The following is a 20,293-nucleotide window of genomic DNA, read 5'->3' as shown; positions in this document are numbered from 1 at the left end:
ATGTTACATTTGACCTCCCAGCAACGGAGAGATAGTATCATCTGTTTATATGTAAACACAAACTGTATGAACAATACAATCCAAATCTCGACACTTGACTTTCCCTTTAATTTCTGCAAAAAGCCATCCAATTTGTAAAAAGCACGTCCTTAAAAGTTAGTCACAAATCCCCATTCCTTACAAGAGCCTTTAAAGAGTCACAAAAGACTCAAACCAGCAATGCAATAATCCACAAAGGCGGCTGTAACAGGTCAGGAAATTAAGAATTACAGTTGGTTTATGATAAGTCTCTAAAGTGCCCTTGGGCATCTACAATTATATATCATAATTCTTACTAGCCACTTAATAGGGTTTACTTCCCCTTTGTTAGTGTGCAGGACCTGGAGCTTGTAGAAGATAACATGAGAGTCCAGATTTAATCTATTGTTCCTCTTATTTTGTGTCAAAATTCAGCATTAACTCTCTTTAGACTCTAACTCCCACTGCCCTCGGAAGCGCCCAATGGATTCTGAGTCATTTAATAGGTCTTTGGTGACCTTTTCTCACCTGTGTTGGCAATAATTTATTTCTTCCAGTTTTATAAAATACATCTAGGGGCATTCTTCCTGTACTCTTAAATTACAAATCACTGCAGGAACACAGACAGCAATTGTTCACAACCACGCTGCCTTAAACCCACTCAACCTGAAACAAAAAAAGCAAGCTAGTAGGTGTTGCGGGCAGTGGAAAAGCCTAGCAAGTGCAGACTGTGACAGGAAACGTCCCTGTATTGGCAGCTCGTCAGAGAACACTCTGCCAATCAATAGCCCCTACGTCCTTGCCCCCTACTCATCCCAAGAGATCAGGACCCAAACCATTTAAACATTAAAAGCAGCACCTCAGCTTCCCTATGGGATTCCACAACATGCAAGTGTAGCGCATTAAAAGCTAAAATCAAGCATTCCCAGTCACAACTTGCAAGCACTGCAGCATCGTGCATTAATTCCAACTTTTAATAGTGGTCTGCATGGTCCTAAAGCAGAGCCTCACAATTGTACATCAGTACAACAATCCTGAGGGCATACAGACCTTCCCCAAACTATCCTGCATCAGGGAATGGCTACAACTCTCAGCCATCTAGAAAACCATTTTCTTGACGTTATGGCAACTGAAACAAAAGGCAGCAAAGTGATCAGAAGCCCTCAAGTATAAGCAACTCTTTCATTCACACTAGTGGGGAGACAGCCTTACGGAGATGCTTTACAGTGACAAACCACTGCACTCGGTCAATGATGATGTAATGCGAAAACCCTGTCACACAGACTGGGGGACATGGTGGATGTTAGCTCAACAATACCAGACAGACAGTAAAGTGCCCCAGCAGCCATACATTTACTACCATAGCCATGACTAGAAAGAAACATGCCATAAAAGCCAGGACTGGAGAAAGAACAGGATGACAGGAACCCCTGAGAAACAAATTACAAACCTTCTAATAAATCTGACAGATCTTGGGAAGAGGAATTTTGAGAGTCACAACCACAGGGCACAGTCAAAATTCTCACAAACAGTAAACCATATGATGTTTACTTAGTAAGAGAACAGCTATCATTTGGCTTTTTCATTTCATATCCAATTTCAGAGAAATCCTTATACTAACACGGAAAGGGAAAGTATATCCATAAAAAGGGAGAGAAAAAGGCAAGACTTTATCAGTATACATATTTAACTGCGAAAGGAGGAAGAGGAGGAGAAGGAAGAAGAATCCCCTCCCGTCAGAGGGGTTGTACAGCCAGCACAGCTATTAGCTGCACAACCACCCGGGGAGGCTCCTGGAGGCTGAAGCCCCTGGGCTGACTGCCAGGCATGTCTGCCCCACTTATCAGTGCAAATGCCAGACAGACCATGGAACAGAGCTTCTCAGTTTTAACTGTTAATATATCAAAGTTTTATGTGGCAAGAAGCCAGAGACTTGAAATCTTAAATTATAGCATGTTTTAAAAGCTTTTTCAAACATGGAGAAGCAACACTTTGGAAGAGCTAGACAGAAACACAAGTAATTATGAAATAAGGTCACTAGTAGCTGTCAGGAAGATTTTAAGATGGCTCCCACTGCAAGAATTTCCCAGGCAAGCAAGCTCTCTGGAAGAGGCAGTTCATAAGAGTTCATCCAAGGATGACCCATTTTCTAATCACAGCAGCAACTGAACACAGAAGTGTAAAAGGAAAATAAATAAATAAAGGCTACAGTCCCCTGTGCAAGAGACTGAAAGCTAGGAGAGAGAAGCCATATTCGATAGGAACAGAAAGTCAATTTATGTAAACTGATGTCTGCGTGTGGCTGACAAGTTTGAGGGAAAATAAAAAAAAACCAAACAAACAAAAAACCAAAAAACAAGTGCTCTAGAGAACCTGAAGGAAATCAGAGTGAGTGCACAGCAGGCAAGCACTGATCAGAATTGGTGCTCCTGCACCTAACCCATTCAGTCTGCACGCTTGGTGCAAGCACTTAGTTTTTGTAGACTTAGGCCACTGAGATAGTGAAGGGACCTTAAACTCTCAGTTTTACAGTGACATTCAGTTTGTGTGTAATGATTTCTAAAGCACAACTAAGGTGATCTGGATTTAATATTTACATAACTTATATTTGCTGTTTGTATAACATTAGCAGCTACCAGTGGTTTCCAGTATGCTAATCATCCACCAAACCAGAAGAGTACACTAGGTAGACAAACAAGCTGGAAAAAACCCGAGGGTTGCCATAGTTTCAATTATTTTCCAAAACAAAGCACTCTCGCTAAGCAGATTCCAATATATTAAAAAAACAGAGCCCTAATCTCTTAAAAGCAGGTTGCACAGAGGCAAAATAAAGACTGCAGGATGATGGAAGAGTTCCCTATTTTACGATAGAGCAAATTCAAAATTATCAAACACCAAACATGTCCTCTTAATATATACAAACATTACAACTTCTATTGTCTACCACTCATTTTTTTCTCCAAAAAGAAAAAGCTGACTTTGTGCTAAGCCTGCATTAAATTTTATCTACTGCTAGATGCTGTAATTGTACTGTCATTGCTGAAGAACTATCTGATCTTTACTCTTGGACTAACAGGATTTTCCGACCTCTTATGTCAGCTTATTTTAAAAGTTCAAACATATGGGTAGACTAGATTTTCAATGTGAAGGACTAGAACCACCTGTAATAGGGGAACCCATAGAAGATACTTTACCTGGAGTTCAGAGAAGCTTTAAGGTGGTAGCTAAAAACTGTAGTAAGTTTAAATTTTGGTGTTAGGGGGAGGAAGGGGAAACAATCCCAACACTAACAGAAACACTAAGTCACCCAGGATAGCACCACGGCCATGTGTCACTTATAAACACAATACAGCCTCACAACATCCAAGAGGGAATGCAGGCTAATGGGCAAAAGTGGCTGCTTATAACCCGCAGTCTCTTTACGCAAACCTTTCTGACACTTGCTCTCTGTGGAAACCTATCACACTCACCAAAATGTCTCAGGCTGGCTCTTAAATTTCATCTTCAGCTTCAATACCTGTTCTTTACCTGTTTCCTCATTCTGTCTTCTAGCACCTACACCACAGATTATACAAAATAAACAAAGACGACCTTCAGCTTCTATTTGAGAAACAGATTTTTAAGGGAATTCATAATTCTCTGCCCAGAAATATAAGATAGTCCTTCCAGAGGGGTAAGACTTTATAGGTACATACAAATTCACAGATAAAATTGAACGCATGAAAGCCTTTAGGTGAATTCAAAGACACTGCTAAGGCTAAGATAAAGTAAATTCTAAAAGGCAGTGCTAAGAGCTTCTCCAAATTACTAGAAACGAACACTACAGAAAACAATGGAGAATGGTTAGTTTAATTCTGTTAACCTTTTTTTTTTCCTGTGATTTTTATTAAGAAAGAGAAAAAAGCCTTGCCATGTTGCATTCTTGATTTTTTTTTTTAATGAATGCAAGCGAGAACTGTACATGTAGCATAGACAGATACATAATTATAGAAAGGTCAAGAGGAAAGAAGGCGACACTGACCTCGAGAATGGAAGAACAGAAAAATCACACTAGAGCGTGTTCTTAAAACACTCTGCATTTTTGGAGGAAAGAGCTTCTGCAGCACAATAGGTGCAGTCTCCTCAAGATTTTCAACAATTTTTAAGAAGTGTGAATATTAATAGCGCATGAAGCTGAGCTATTAATAGATGAGGCCTCTGGGGTGAGCATAAAAGAGACTCGAGCAATACAGAGCATGTTAAGCCAGCTTACTAATGGTACCACCGCAGGAAAGCGTATATCTATACTATTTAACAGCTGCTTCTTCTACAACTTTGTTTTGGGGACACTGGGCAGGGCAGGAAAGAGTAAATATTCAAATCAGCCTTTTCTCTTCTTAGGATTTGTTACCAAAAAAGCAGGTTAAAAAAAATGTATCATATGTTTTGCAGTAACAGGTAATTAAAGATGTCAACAGTGTGTAACATGTAAGGGGCACATTTAAGACCATTTTATCCAGCTAACACTTTAGCCCTTCCCGATTCCTGCATCCTCCACTGTGTGGGCTTAACATTCTCTCAGTGCATCTTCTTTTCTACAGACACCACTTCAAGTTTTGATAACACCTTCTACACATTCTCAAAACACATCAAAACCAACATCATTCATGCATTTTCCCAGCCTTCCTTTTATATAAGCATTTTCCTTGTGACAAAATAAGGAAGACGACAATACTTCCATAAACTGACATTGATCTCTAGTCAATATCTTGAGGCATTCAGGGAACAAGAAATTCCTTGTCAGTAACATAAAATAATACACACAAGATAGAAACCAATGCTAAGTTTGCATAAACAACGATGGGTATCCAAACCAACTCCTCTGCTCTGAAAAGAGGTTGTGGAATTACAATAGAAAGTTCTGGTTCTGCAAAAACTTTCTCAGGTGTCAGTAGTGGTTAAAAAAAAGCTAACTATTATAGCGGTGCTTGGATATAGCTGTTACAGACTACAGACATAAGTAGGACAAGTTTTATTAATAGACATGACATCTTTGCACTGTATTGTGCAAACATACAAGGAAGTATTCCTTGAATGTTTGCACAATGCTGTAACAAATACCATCTAACAGAAATGTCAAGACTTCTCTGTCCTATACCTTTATGTCAGGAATGTAATATACTTCATCTAACACACTAAATGGTAACTAAACGAGTGAAATTAAGTAACCACTGCATGTCAGGAAGAATTCACCTAGCCAGTCTACGAGGGCTGAAACACATCCATCTGCCCGTGGGTTAACATCTCTCATAAAACAATCAATCCATCTCCGATCCGCCACTACTGTTCCTCAAGGGAAACCTATAAAACACCTTTCAAAACAAGCCTGAGAACTAAAATTCATAACTCCACTGAGTTCAGAAAAAAAAACCATGGGCTCAATAGAGATATTGGATTTATGGCACACTATAACGTTACCTCACACTAACCCCTTCACATGTCACAATGTATAATCTACAAGGCTCTCTCTTTCCCCTAGGAGATAACCTTATCATCTCTTTCTTTCCTCTCCTACCTCCCTTGTAAGGAAACAATAATTTCTTTGGGCTTGAACAGAGGCAAAGTAATGACATCTTGTGTAGCTACAATCCATTTTGCTTAAATGAGCAGGTCACATACTGCAGTCTTTTTCTGTTACCTCTCCCATCTCAATACAAATAGAAACTCAGTCTGTGGATGGGATACCACAAACAAAGAGGTGTGAGAATGTAAAAGGGCATGAACCATAGAGTGAAAAATGAGAAGGTGTTGCAGATGAAAGATTTCCTAGGGAAAGAGCTAAAGAGCAAACAAACCACTTTTACTTGGATTCCTCCAAGACATATAGACAGCTGGATATGATAATACTGCAATTTGGAAGAAAAAGCCCAACTAAAACCACAGATGAACACAAGCAAGATGGGATCTGAAGAATCATTAAGCAAGCAGTAACAGCCCCCCCCTCCTTGTGACTGGAAGCTTGGCTGATTGGTTGTGAACAAAACCTTGCTACCCCACATAGGAGATAAATTGTTTTCTTACTCTATTTTATTAAAGCAGGTAATGAAATGTAGCCCATCTGTGTGGAACAGTCCTGGGGTCTTACCTATAACTGCTTGCCCACCCAGAACTGTTGGTATACCATACCTCACAAGCATTAACTACTACTTCTTTCAGAAATGGTCTACAAGATACCTACTTCACTAAACTCTAAACAAATCTGAAATACACTTAGTTTTAAAATCCATGGTTTCTATTTTAGACCTGAGAAAGGGCTTGCATATCCAAATGCCTAGTTTTCTGCACTATACTGATTAGTCTAATAAAAAGTATTACCACTACCCACAAATCTTGCCCTTCTGAGAGAATGTTAAAATTATCAGAATATGAAAAAGAAAACAGAACACAACACTATGCACTGTATGAATAAGCGGTTTTAGTTTTACCAGCTCCAAAAGAAAGCAAGATGAAGCAAAGAGCTCAGCTGGTAATACTGTAAAGAAATTTTTAAGATTAAAAGTAAGGGCACACACCACCAAGAGGATCTTTCAAAAGGAAAGTCAACTCAATTTTCTTGCACTCGTAACTCAAATACATGAACTGGAGCACAAACTGCTTTTGAAATACATTAAAAAAAAAAAACCACAGCAAGGCTCTTTAAAAAGAAAATTAGGATTTCAAAAGAAATAGTGCTTAGACCATCATGGTGTGCATGTTAATGTGCAAACACACGAATGTTGGCAGAAGAATAGAGGTCTCAGAGATGCCGAGTTCTTATAAGCCTCCTGAAAATAGCCAGATAGAGGAAATAAATCTATTATGGCTGCCACTAAGAAAAAGGCTCCAGAGGGAGCCCCACTGTATTACTGGATACCAAAGAGTCCACATGGGGCTTTGGTGTCTAACGAGCTGTAAACAAACGAAGTCACAAGAAAAGGCTTCATTAGTTCTGCTCCTTATAGAACTACTAGATGTGCTTTTTAATGCATTATTAATTCATTGAACTCATTGCCAAAAGATAGAAGCTAAGGACTTAATTCAAAAAAAATGAATTCAGGAAGAAAGCTAGCAACCTTTATGTTTGAGGGACACAAATTAAAGCCTAATTTTTAGGACAGTAAGATAATCACAGGAGGTGAAGAAACAACCTTCTTTATGGACACTTTGTTCCGCAGCATCTGGTGCCAACCCTGTAGAGAAACAATCTAATCCCGGAATCACGCTGCAAGAAGTAACTTACATGTGTCTCAGAAATTCTCTTACATGATTTGAACCAATTCCTGCTCAGGCAAGCCCTCTCTCACAGGATACAAGTGTGATTGGCAAGTTTTGAGACCTGGTCACTGAACTAGCACTCATTTTCCATCCAGGATTCGTAAGAACTCAAATTTTTCCAATTACAATAAATCGAAGTTGCCACATATCAGGTCACTGATGTATCTTCATTCTGCCCAAAATCTCTTTTTCTCTTTCTAGTCCTTGTGATCATTTGGAGTTTGGGTTTTACTCTATCCAGTGATTTTTTTTTTTTTGGATAGTGTTTCATTCTGGAGAAGCCACAACTTTTGAGATTAAATTTTCTATTTGAACTAGTCCCTGCCCAAGCTTGTGCAACCAGCACTCAGGCAATTCCCCTCACATCACTGAGCGCTTGGGGTTTCAAATTATATGTGGACCGTGACAAGAAGTTGCATCCTCAGATAAAAACAATATGCCCATGCTTTCTGCTCATGGAGAGGCAGATTTCAAGCACAGTTTGATGGATGGCCAGGTTCTGCTTCATTCACATTAGTATGACTCAAATTCTCTTAGGGTGAACCCAGATGTTATCTCACTGAAAAATACGCAAATTAAGCATGGAACTGAAGTCTGAAAATTTCAATTATCCTGTTTTATTCCACCTAAAAATAAAGGCTGTATATGTTGTAAGACATCTCCTCCCAATGGAAAGTATTTGAATAATGAAGAATTTCATTGTTTATTGCTCTTCCCTTTTTTCCTCTCTGACGAGTCCCTGATCATTTCCCTCATTGCTTCTATGTAACAGCACATTCTGGTAGATGAGAAGTTTTAAAACAGGATTACCGCTTTGGAAACTGTGCTGCTAGCTAGCATTTTCTAACCCATTTCCCCCCCTCAAAAATCATTTCTACATTGTGTTTGAGACAGACTAGCCACCCGTAAGACTGAATCCTTCAGAAACAATTTACCATAATAAAAAAAATCGGTCCACACCCATCATATTCATTTTACTGGTGACACAGGAAATATTTTCTCATTCTGCTATCTTTATTTTGCAAACACGATAAAACAATGTCTCTCAAAATAATGCGGTGCAAATAGTTCAAGCAAGACCAAGTCCAAGTCCCAGAACACAAGAAGGAAAAGTGATTCTCCTATGGAACACATACTACATGCTCAGTATTTAAATTCCAGATCCAAGAGGATTCAGCTTCTCCCCCTCATTTGGAACATTTGAAACAAAATAAAGCAAACAAACAAAACCTAAGCCAGCTTGCACATATTTTTATTTCTGGGTAAATATTAAGAATCCAATGAGAAATCTGGAACACTAAGTAGGTATTGCCCTTGGCTGCACATTTCTATTTGTTTTGAGTTAATTCATAAGGAGGTCAAACCAATGGAGAACTAGATTTACACTGAAAGAGTAACACTCCTTGTATAATGTGTATGAGTTGCAAATCAAGTGATGATGTTCAGAGCTGCCACACAGAGTCAGGAAAGTTTCACACAACGTTTGGGAAAAAATCAGAAATAGTCCAATCTCTGGCAGAGCCACCATATGGAGTTTACTGCAGGAACATACGTTTTGGCCACTCAGCATAGCTCTGCTGCCAACAATGATAGACTGAACTATTTCTTTACAAGATATATTCCTACAATCAAACAGTAAATCCTAACCAGAGAGGCTCAGACAGTTCATCTGAATCTTTATAGTAATAAAAGGAACAAAAGAGAAACATCACACTTCAACAAACACTTTAGCATCCACTATGTTAAAAAACAATGAAGTAAGAGTATAAACTCCCAGCACATGGCATGGGATGCAAAAAAATACTCAAACCTATTTAGATAGTCATGGATTTATCTGTATCAGATCTCTCACTACATTATGAGCCTTTGTTGTCAGTGAGGTCAAAAAAACAAATAGGCAGATATCTGTCGGAGATCCTTAAACTTCCTTAAGCCTCTCAAGTTATTGCGTACAAATTTATTGTAGTACAAATTTATTGAAGTACAAATAGAAAACAGGAAAGCAGAGACAAGACAAGCTCCAAACGAAGGCTCATGACCGCCATGCCACCTGGCCTGGATGTTAGCTACCTCACACTCTCCACCACATCACAACACACAAACAGTTGCAGTGGAAGAGCTGATCTACTGTAAGGATGTAACTTTGCTTGCCTTACTGAATCATGTGCCCTCAGCCTACACCAATCTAAGGCCAGGTGAGAGCTGATGGATCTAGCTGGGGTAGCTTACCAGACTGCCCCCACTGCCCATTTCTCCTCTGTGTTCCCCTCCCTTGTCCCTCAGCAGCAGCTGTAAGCCTTCTTGAGCTATCTGGGCACAATGTTTGGCTAGATAACACTCCTACCAGCTACAGGATTTCACAGTGAAGTCGCCATGGAGCTTGCATATACCCTCTTCTGCCAAAAAGGTTGAAACTACTTCATCCATCACAGCTGTTTCCACTGTGAACATCAGCTTAAGAGATACGTCAATTGCTTTACGTGTTTTTAAATCAACAATTTTCACACATTTAGCTATGATGACTTAATTTAGCTGAAGTATCTCAATGCCATTTTTTAACTTAAAAGTTCTTGGTAACTGCTTACACTTCCGCTGTAAATCCAGCTCCAGCTGCTTACTGCGTGTTTCAAAACGCAGATGCCTCTGAAATCTGGTCCTATAAACCAAATGCAAACCCTTAACAGTCAGTGCAAAGACTGACATTGACTACAGTAAGTTTTGGATCAGACTCTACAGACTCTACTCTTTTTATCCTGGTTGTATTCTCCTCTGTCAAATTGTTTTCCTTTGAGTTGAACTGAAGATTTTCAATCAAATTCTACCTCAAGTTACCAGTTCAGCACCTGTAAAGAGCTTAAGTGTTCACACCAGAAGAGAATGGGAAAAATAGCAGACTAAAATGCATTAGAAAGGCTATCAATTTGCTGAGCCCACTATTGACTTTCCCTGATATAAGATGAAATCTGGAAGGCTTAATTAATTTCTGCATCTGTCATTCTTACCTAAACTTCTCATTTAAAAATAATGGCTAAAACCACAGAATTTTACTTGCAAAAAAGGAATCAACACTGGTAGATTGTTCTTGGGAGCACACGCACTTGTTTGTGTATGTAATGCTTACAAAATGGAGTGCGCTCACCAAAGACATAGTACAACTAATCAAAAGCAGCAATGAACAAGATTGCTACCTGTCAAGGCTCCAGTCTGGGTTATCTCATGCAGCCACAGGGCTTTTGTTACCTTTGGCTTCTTACATGTGCCTATCCATGAGTTTGTAGAGCACCCGTCTACAGGAGCTGCAATCTGGAACAATAGCTACTATCACAAACACAAACCACTCTTAATTCCAAAAGGTGCCTCTTAAGGCCTCATGGTATTTAAGAAGAGAGAAAAGAAACAAAGACCATCTGTTACTCCAAGCTAAGTAACAATTATGTTATCCTCACATAAGGAAAACGACCAAAAACTGAACCATCATACACAACTACATCCCGAAAACATCATTTACAATGCCATCTTCATTACAGTTTTTCCTGGTTTGTTTTTGTTGTTTTGTTTGGGTTTTTTTTTGTTGAAAACACTAAATAGTATAGAAATGTTCCTGTAAAATAGGGATTTCGTCTTTATTAACATTTTGTAGAAAAACCATAAAATAACCATTCTGGACATAAAAATCTCAATATCAAATTTCTGACTAAATACAAAAAGAAACGGAAGTACATGCTTAAACTACGCATGATGGTTGAGATATCTGTATGTTGATGCAGCTCTTCGTTGGAAGAAAAAAGAAAACAAACAAACAGAAAACCCCACTAATACGAGTCATTTAGCATTCCTTACCTTGGAACCTGCCAATATAGTTCTCAGCATTTTTGTTCCTTTTCCAATACCAACCACTGCAAAGACAGAAGGAGAAATGCCACTTCAAAACCAGCTCTGCAGTTCCCTTATTCAACACCATTCATTACTAAATATTACGCAGAAATACAGCCTTTCATGCTCCATTAGCATATAAAGAGAGTCAACGCTTATGAGAAAGTATCTCTGATGTTCAAACATGGGACTAGAGAAAGGAAAAAAGTCTAAAACAGAAGATAAATAAGCTTCACCTACTGTTAAAATGCTTTAATCCAACCCCTAGATTTATTTATCCTTTAATCACCAAAGAAACGGATAGTGCAATTAACACTGTCTCTGGTTTGATGAAGGCTATGGCTTACTAATAATGAATCTAGCCTTCACTGTAACTAAATAGCCCTTTTAAAGGTTGATAGTGACCAAGAGTAATACAGTCAAGATACTATAATGAAATTGTTTATCAGGTTTACAGCAAGAAAATAAAATAATCAAAAGGTCCAATTGCCTCTGTCAAAAATCTTTTATAATCAAACCTTCCTATTATTGTGAATGTACAGACTACTGTCTTTTCAATCTTAAACCAGTATTCTGCAAAACAGCGGTCAGCTTTTCATAAAAGAAAGAGACAGAAAAAGAGTTCTATTTTATATTTTACTTTAAAGCTTTTTACAGCAAGGTGCTTTCCTTGAATATGCTTTCCTATTGATTTTCTCCACATACAGCAATCCAAAGAAACAATGAAAATTTTAGGAAATTAGTTTTGTGTATAACTTGTGGAATAGTAACAGAACATAACGTGAGGGAGCTTGCAGGAAATCAGCTTTGTGTTAGCCAGGAGCCAGTACCAAAAGCATCAAACTGACAATGAACTTTTTTTTTTAAAATAAATACTTGTGCTCTAATGCTTCTCAATTTTTACAGTCTGAGACTCATTAGATTACTTCTTATTCTCAATTGCTTCTCCTCTTGTTCCTGAGGGTTTTTAGTCACACATGCCCTTGTGCTTGTGCCTTTGTGTACCTTCAGTTCAGCCTGTTCCTCTCATATTTGCCAGATAGGAAAGAGCTGCAACACGGCTGAGAAGAGATAAGCACATAGATAAAACTTTATAACCAAGCACTTTTCTTGCAACGTGATGACATCACTGACACTTCAACATAACTGCTGAGCTGAAATTTGCTGAAGAGTGTCAAGAGATTCAACAGAATAATTTTAAAGAGACATTGAATGCTTTTGTGAACAAGACACTAACAATTTTCCCCATTAATCATTAGCTTGTGTAGCATGTGTATTATTGAAAGGCGACATAAACTAAACTTGCCAGACTACATAGAGCGTAACAAGGTTTAACTGAATTTTTAATTTTGATACTTTTTCATCTTTTCTTCTACTATGGAAGCATAATTCATAACTGCCATATATAAACAAACGAAATATTTACAACTCCCATTGTACAGCAAGAAACACTAAACTGGAATCACAGCTCTAGACTGATATTAAAAGAAGATATTCACTAAGACTTGACCTACAGTTTCTTGCTTCTTGTATCTAAAACATGAGACCTAACGTTGAGAAGTAGTAGTTGAGTCCTAGCTCCCACCACCTTCCAAATGCAATGGAAGCCACAGATGGAACAGACAAAAGATTTTCCCTCTCAGAAAGCAGTCACTCCAGGCTCCTACCAGTGCAGGGCCATCACATACGACCTGGTCTCTAAGTTGCCTTTCACTCACATGCCACAGATCACTGACCTCTGTTTCCAAGGTCCTTCCTCATCTACATTTGCTCTCAGTAGGAAAAGAAATATAGAAGTATATTTTCTGATGAAAAGCACCGCCCAGTTATTTGCAGTACACTTGGCACACTAAGCAAGACTTTGTATCAGCTAATTCCCATGAACAAAGTTATAGCTATGCAGTACATAAAATTTGGGAAACAACAGCATAGATCAAGAAAGGTTAGAGGTTTCAGAAAATAAATACTTCTATTATGCTACTGTCCATGAGGAAAGAAAGCTTTTGGCTCCACCACCCTATTCCAAAAAGCAGCACACATTTTCTGAATAACTTATTTCTGTTGTGCCCTCCCCTCTCTCCTCATTATCCTACCCGAACCCACAAGAAATCTGGGCACATTCCCTTTCCCACTCCTCTCCAGTTTTGTCCTTTCCAATCCAGCTACCATTGATTTTTCTCTGTGTGTTTTGTATGGCAGTGGAATGAAAGATCCTGTGCCTTTTTTAAAAATCGATCCATAGCATATTAAGGTGATGCACTTCTCTGTCTTTACCAAGCACATCAAGCCCAAGTACTTTCTGTCACGCCACAGAAGCAGGCTTTGGAGACGGCTGGATATCAGAGAACAGTAGCAGAAGCAATTAAGAAGCACAAGTGATTTTTCTTTTCCTATGGATCAATGCTGTTGACTCCCCACAATGAGCAGTAGCATGTTCAAAGGGAACGTCCGTGTAAAAGGAAAACGTCCGCTTCAGCAATACACACAGTATTCTCCAGTGAGCGGCCACACAGTACAGGAAATTCAAACAAAACCAGCTTACTTCTAGCCCAAGAATGTTACATTTTGCAATGTTCACAGATGACAGAGAAAGACAATTACGAGCCTGAAGGCTTCTACTAGCAACAGTCTCAGCAAACAACATCCCCTTGAAGCACAGCTCTTCAAGAGAGAAGTCATTACATCAGAACTCGGTGGATTTACTTTCAGTGTATACTCATAGTTGTACCTGTTGATTTTCAATACCAAAAAAGTATTGCTGTTATTTCTTCTAGCCAAGTAGAGCTACAAGGCTATGATTTAAGCAAGCTGTAGTTTGCATGTTACTTATTTTGGTGACAATGTATGATGTGGGAATAATCCAGCCCAATGGTCACACCCACAGCTGAGTTTTCAACACCAGCAATTAACACATCCTGTTCCTTAATAAAACAAAGGAATTCGATAAATGGATTGCTATCAAAATTAAAAGACAAAGTCTCTTTGATGACTCTTCTTTATGAACCAAGACAGAAGAGGAAGCGAAAACTGTTTCTGTGCTGAGCCTCAAAAAACACAGTAGCTGAATTGCTCTTATACATTTTTCATTTGGTGAGTATTACAACCCAAAAGGCTCCCTCAAAATCCCAGAAAAGTATTAGTTTAAGAACAAATACTTTAGAAAATTATGATGACTATAAATCCCCAGCTTAAGTAAAAAAAGCCATCAATTTCTGAGGTAATTTAGAATTCATTACACAAGAGTCTGTATTTTCATGTAATAACCAAAAAGTTATTTCAGGAGTTTGGGGGGGAGGGGGGGAATGTAGCCTTCTGTTAAGAAACACATTATATGCTTGTAAAAGTATATGCAGAGGAAATTTAACCTGGGCCACTCTTCCACAGCAACCTGTCCTTCCCGCAAAACCACAAAGCCTGCCATGTGTATCCCAAATTGTTCCTCCACATCTGATTTCATGTAGGCATGAAAGTGTTTCCTAAAATCTTTTGATGACTGTATTTATATTTTTCATTACCGAGAACTCCTGCCGCTGCACTGTCCAAAGTTCCACCATGTCCAATTTTCAAAACCTGGTTTCTTTTGTTCCCAGTTGTTTGCACACCAGCTTCTGCAAATAGAAGTTGAAAGCAAGCATTATAGGAAAACCTTAGAACATAGGAAAAATAGCACATATTTCCAGACTGCTAAAGGAGATAAAAATCAATTATTTAAACTATGAATTAGTAGTGCAGAAATTGCTGTACTGAGTAAGTCCAGTGATTCATCTAGCTCTACTCCCAACCTCAAACAACTTGCGATCTATTTTCACTTAGATTCTAATCAAGTCTTACGTACCGTTATAACCGTTATAACCAGATGTTCAGAAAATACTACTAGAAAACCTAGCAGACAGTTCACCTGTGAAGTTTCATCAACAAAGCATGCAAGAACTAGCAGCAGAGTCCCTGAAATCATCTATTATAACAAATCTTATGCTACATAATCTGAGCAATTCTTGTTGTATTTACTACCATGTAATGGGCCACGTTTATTTGCATGTATGCACCCTACGGAAACTCTGCAATGAACTGAACTTGCTCACTGCTGCTTTCAAGCTCAGAGCATCTCAACCCATCACGCTTCCTATGCAGCTGACGACTCCAGGAATTTTGCAGAGTCCAATGCCCCTTATTTTTCAGTATTAAATATGACAAATGCTCTAAACTCCCTTACCTATTCCTATTCTCTCTTCATTACACCTTTCACATGAGGGAATCAGACATGATCCAGCTAAATCTCTTCCGTACAAAGATGAATTGAAGTCCGTGCCTATGCTACAGTTCACTACAGAGTAAATCAACCTGAATAAGCACTCATTACTCTGAAAGTATGTTCTCACTTCACCAGCAAGTGCCCAAAAGCCCAGATTAGATCATCAAGTCCCCATACCCGTCATAAAAAGAATCTAGGCCACAGTCCCTCACACCTTTGCAATGACCAAACTTTTGAACTTTGAACTTTTTTCCCTAATATCTGACATCCAGGCTTCCCTATATTCAGAAAAAGCAGTTTCTGCAGACTGTGCCCAGGACTTTCAAACTCCTCGAAACACTGTGGTTTTCACTCATCTGGTGATTTTTTTTTTTTAATGGCAATAGGCAGTGGGACTGAAGCAGAGCATCCCGCCATTGCTGTGCTGCAGCGGTGTTGCTGACACCCATTCTGGCAGATGGGTGCACTCTGTCCCTGGGACCATGCTCGAGAGCTCTTCAAGCAAGCTGGGATGGACTGCAGGAGTGGAGCTTTCTGCTGGGGCAAATCTCATCCCCATTCAGAACATCATGCTGTACCTTAGGCAATAACAGATGCCTGCCCCAAATAAGCAAGTGGTGAATATGGCCTTACAGCTCACCGTGCAGCGTGACCAACACACTGAGTCTTGCAGGGACCCAGCAGCTCCACGCAGCGAGCCAGAACGTATCCAGGAACATCTCCACTCCCCAACCTGGGCCACGCCATGGCTGTGAACTATCACAAAAAAAAAATCAAAAACCAGTTCTCCTTTAGTTTTCTGAATGCTGAGAAAGAGGGTGCAGTGGTTTGACAGGGGTTGTGGTTCCGACATCCTAACGAACGCACACGCTACCGCGCAACGCCCATCCCACAGCCATGCCGGGGAGGGCATCCCTGGCCGCAACACGCGAGGGCCAAATGCGCGTTCGCTGTGGCCGGCCTGCTCCTGCCCTGGGACCGCGGGCAGGGCCTGCCCATACCTCCCTGTCACCATCTCCTCGCTTTACCACCAAACCCCCACCTCGGCCCTCCAGGCCCAACTTGGGAAGCCCGCGCCTCGCCTCGCCTCGCCTCGCCTCGCCTCCCCCGGCCCGCAGCCCGGCCGCCTACCTGCCAGCAGCCTCTCCTTCAGGAGGTTGAGCACGCCGGCCGAGGTGGGCCCCTTGGGCTTGTACACCGCGAACAGCCCGCTCAGAGAGAAGAGCTTATCGGCCGACTTGCCGAGCACGACGCCGCCCGCCTCCCTGGCAGCCATGCTCCCGGCAGGCCCCGCCGACCAGGGCCGCCGGCCCGCCGCGACCGCCCGCCTTCCGCCCCGCCCGGGGGCCGCTGGGAAATGTAGTCCGGCGGGAAGGCCATGAGGGGAGGCGGCCGGGCGGCAAGCCGGGCAACCCCCAACACGGCCCGGCAATCAGCGGGCTGCCCCGTGGGGTGTCTCGCGTGGGACGCCTCCCGCTGGAGTCCTTCAGTCCAAACGAGCTGGCTTTAAGTAGCTCCACCAGACACAGGGGCTTACGGCAGGCATTGCTGGGGAAGTTTGCTAACCGGTGTGCCCCCCCCCATCGCAGTGTTAGTCATCGTACCGTCGTTCTTGGCCAGCTTGAAAGAATTATATTCTGCTGACTAGTTTCTGAGTCCGTTAATCTTCTGGCCTTTGTATGTGTCATGTAAGAGAGTACTGGGAAGGCAGGCTTCTCTCACATCTCTCGCCTCCGTGCAGAAGCGCAGCGTGTGGGTTTTCCTCTTCAGGCCTGATTTGTACAGACTCATTTCTCTGACAACACTCCCAAGGCATTTAAGCAAGCTATGCTTGAGCAAGGCACCGAGAGCTTGGATGTTTCATTCATGTTCATTTGTAAAAGCCTGCAGATGAAACTATGAAAAGACACCGTAACGGGGAAATTAAATACATGGTTAGCTAAGGGCTATGCATGTTCCCAGTCCTTCCCAGAGCTTGAAAGAAGCAAATCTTCCTGCTGAAGTCCATGGCGCTCTCTGCACAGAGCGGGATCAAGGTCCCTGTGTGGTTTTTCAGCCTGTACTGGAGTCAACAGCTCGCTCCGTGCCTGCTCACGCCTTCCACAGCAGCTCCACGGGGCCCAGAGCTGCCAGCTGCGGGCTGCTACCACCGCATCCACGAGATGGGTAATGGCTGCCTGTCACCGGCAATGCCGACCAGCCTCCCCTGCACGCCTCTTATGCGTATTATTAATTAGGCACCTTATTTGCTTAGGTCTCATCTACATAGCTGTAATGTGGCTGTGGAAATACTTGCTGTTACCATAAGCTGCGAGGGTGGATTCCCTGTTGAGTGGTACAGGTGGCCATCATTGCAGGACATAGAAGCAAGGTATCAGAGTCCTTCTCCAGAAGGTAAAAAGGCAAAGCCGCACCCAGGTAAAAGGTCAGCAGGGAAATTGCTACTGATTTACATGGAGTTAAAGTTTAAGCAGAGTTGTGGAAGGCATGTTGTAAACTGTGATGGAGTTTTTGTTGCAGACATGGTTTAGTCAGGCTAACTGTTTGAAAACTATTCTCACCAATTCCCTGCTAAAAAGAGCTTAAACACAGATTGCTCTGTAAGCAAGCTCATGCAAATCTATTTAAACATTACTATTAAGAAATGGTGTTAGTAAGCTTCCGAGCAAGGAGATTGCAGCCCAAGGACTGAAATGCAAACCTGTCACACCGTCATGGCCAGCAGTATCGTTGGGTCAGCAAACTGCTCTGAAAACATCACAAAGGATCAGAGGGAGATTGTGCAGAAATGAGAGCTCCACTGTTGTCATAAAGATGTCCTTAATGCAAAGAGCACCTCAGCTTTCCGGTAATGCAGATGGGGCCTGTGAAAAAACTCCCTGTACTGCATTCTCAGGACTGACCTAAGCAGAGGATTGTCTAAAATTATGTAATTAACCTGACACAGGCATAGGGCATGAGCTGAAGGTCAGTGTCTGACCCCCGGTACTGTTTTCGCAAATTGCAGAAAGCTTTTTTCTTTTTTTTTTTTTTTTTTTGAGGACAGGGTTTCAGGTGTCTAAAGAAACTACCCCCTACTTTCATTTTTAGTATTGAGCAGGAAGTTCTTGTAGGTCTCCCAAACTTCTGCATCAGCAATTAAAACACAACACTTTGTTACTGCAGCAGATGGAGTCTTTGAAGGCTTAGAAAGAAGAGGTTTGCTTTGACTTCAGTGGGCATTGGATAAGGGCCCAAAATAAGAATTGTGAAAAACTATTAATGACTGTCAGTATTTTAGTGAGCTGGAAGTATAAGTGTACATAAATCACACATGGCTTTCTTCATGGGGCAAGGTTATTCAGCATTCAAAATGGTGGGAATGATGTTCGAAACTGTTCATCTCAAGGGCATTATTTCAGATTTGCCTCATGTTTCTTGTGATTAAAAGTCATTACCATCTGCTCAGTAGCCTATTTGAAATGAGGTGTTTATCTCCAACAGTTCCTAGCCGAGCCAGGATCCACAACAACCAAAAGCATGATTAGTGTTACTGACTATTTGCAACCTTAATAAAGGGGCTCAGTAAATGGCTGAAAGGACAATGTTGCTTTATGCATGGAACATGGTAGGTCTCGTAGAGGCAGGCTAAATCCTCCACTCAGGTCACAAAGTAATACCTCGAGGATCTGGTGCAATTATGCTTTATAGAGGAGAGATAATGGGTAGTAGCTGTGGCATGTGCAAACAGCAGACGAGTGCTATCGCAGAAGAGGAGAAATCCGTTACTTGCTTGTGCAGAACAGAGATGCAAAATTTCCTTCTACCTTCTCCAGAAAGATGCTCACTTCTTTGTGTGCTTTCAGACTGGCTTTTTCTGAGGTAGTGCTCACAGACCACAATGCAGAAGAAAATGATGCTGCATTACAGCTTTTAAAGTAGATTCAGTAGCAACAGGCCATTTCTGTATTTGTGTTCATTTTATGATTCCAGCTTTATCGTCTGTATCCAAATCAGAGCAAATAATTGCAAAGAGGTCAATCACGGCTCATGTTCTTCCTGTAAAAACAAAGAGTTGCAGCTGTTTGAAAGTTTAGGTCCTAGACGTGTAAACTGCTCCCCTGTCAGCTAGTGGAATTTTGTCTGTAACAGGAACTATCAAAGCCTGAAATACACAGATTTTTTTTCCTCTAACTGTTCCATCTGTTTGGATAATAAGGCATAGATAAATAACTCTTCAACTTGTTAGTTCATTGAGTCCCATTCAGATGGGCACGAAGCACATAATTCAGCACGTTTGAGTGGTTCTTCTGAACAAAAGTAGGTTCTTCAGTATCTTGTTGAACTGCAGCAATTTTGAAAAAAGAATGTAAATTATTGCATGCAAGGGAAAGATATAACTACCCGTGGCATACACTAATCCTAGGTTTGGCAATTTTTGTTAGTCATTCTGCCCATGAAAAAAGGTTCCTAAACTGCAAGTATTTCATGAACAGATTTTTGTATTTTGTTCAGAACAAATTGGTAGTTAAGGTTTACACCAATTTGGATTTTACGTCTAGGCTTTTGTTTATTTTTAGGAATATTTTCTTTCCACCTTTATTCTGGCTTCTCTGATATTAGAGGGATTATTTTTAATTGAGAATAATTTAGACAAGAAGAGCTTTTGGTTAGCTGATTTAATGCAGATTTATAATGTCAATGTGAGTTGAACTGGACAGAATATAGTAGGATTCAAATGTTTTTAGCTGTTCCTTCTTTATGTGAAATGCAGTTCTAGCAGTTAGCTAAACAAGAGAACAGCAATTTTTCCTGATCACTGATAGGTCACAAATAGTGTAGAGCTACGGAGAAATATGATACAGATATGATTTCAAT

General features: G+C 40.7%; 1 protein-coding gene across 1 annotated transcript in view; it reads right to left on the bottom strand.

Moving 5' to 3' along the window:
• TRUB1 (TruB pseudouridine synthase family member 1) overlaps positions 1–16,764 on the bottom strand; it is a 35,309-nt gene extending 18,545 nt beyond the window's left edge. The window contains 3 exon segments of the mRNA XM_075155133.1: positions 11,152–11,207; positions 14,700–14,792; positions 16,568–16,764. Of these exon segments, the coding sequence (XP_075011234.1) occupies positions 11,152–11,207; positions 14,700–14,792; positions 16,568–16,712 (294 nt within the window). The 5' untranslated portion in view covers positions 16,713–16,764.
• Between the last annotated feature and the right edge of the window lie 3,529 nt (positions 16,765–20,293).

The sequence above is a fragment of the Calonectris borealis genome, chromosome 7, assembly GCF_964195595.1.
Source record: "Calonectris borealis chromosome 7, bCalBor7.hap1.2, whole genome shotgun sequence".
Lineage (NCBI taxonomy): Eukaryota > Metazoa > Chordata > Aves > Procellariiformes > Procellariidae > Calonectris > Calonectris borealis.
Note: the sequence above shows the minus strand (reverse complement) of the source record. Positions and strands in the feature narration are given on the sequence as shown.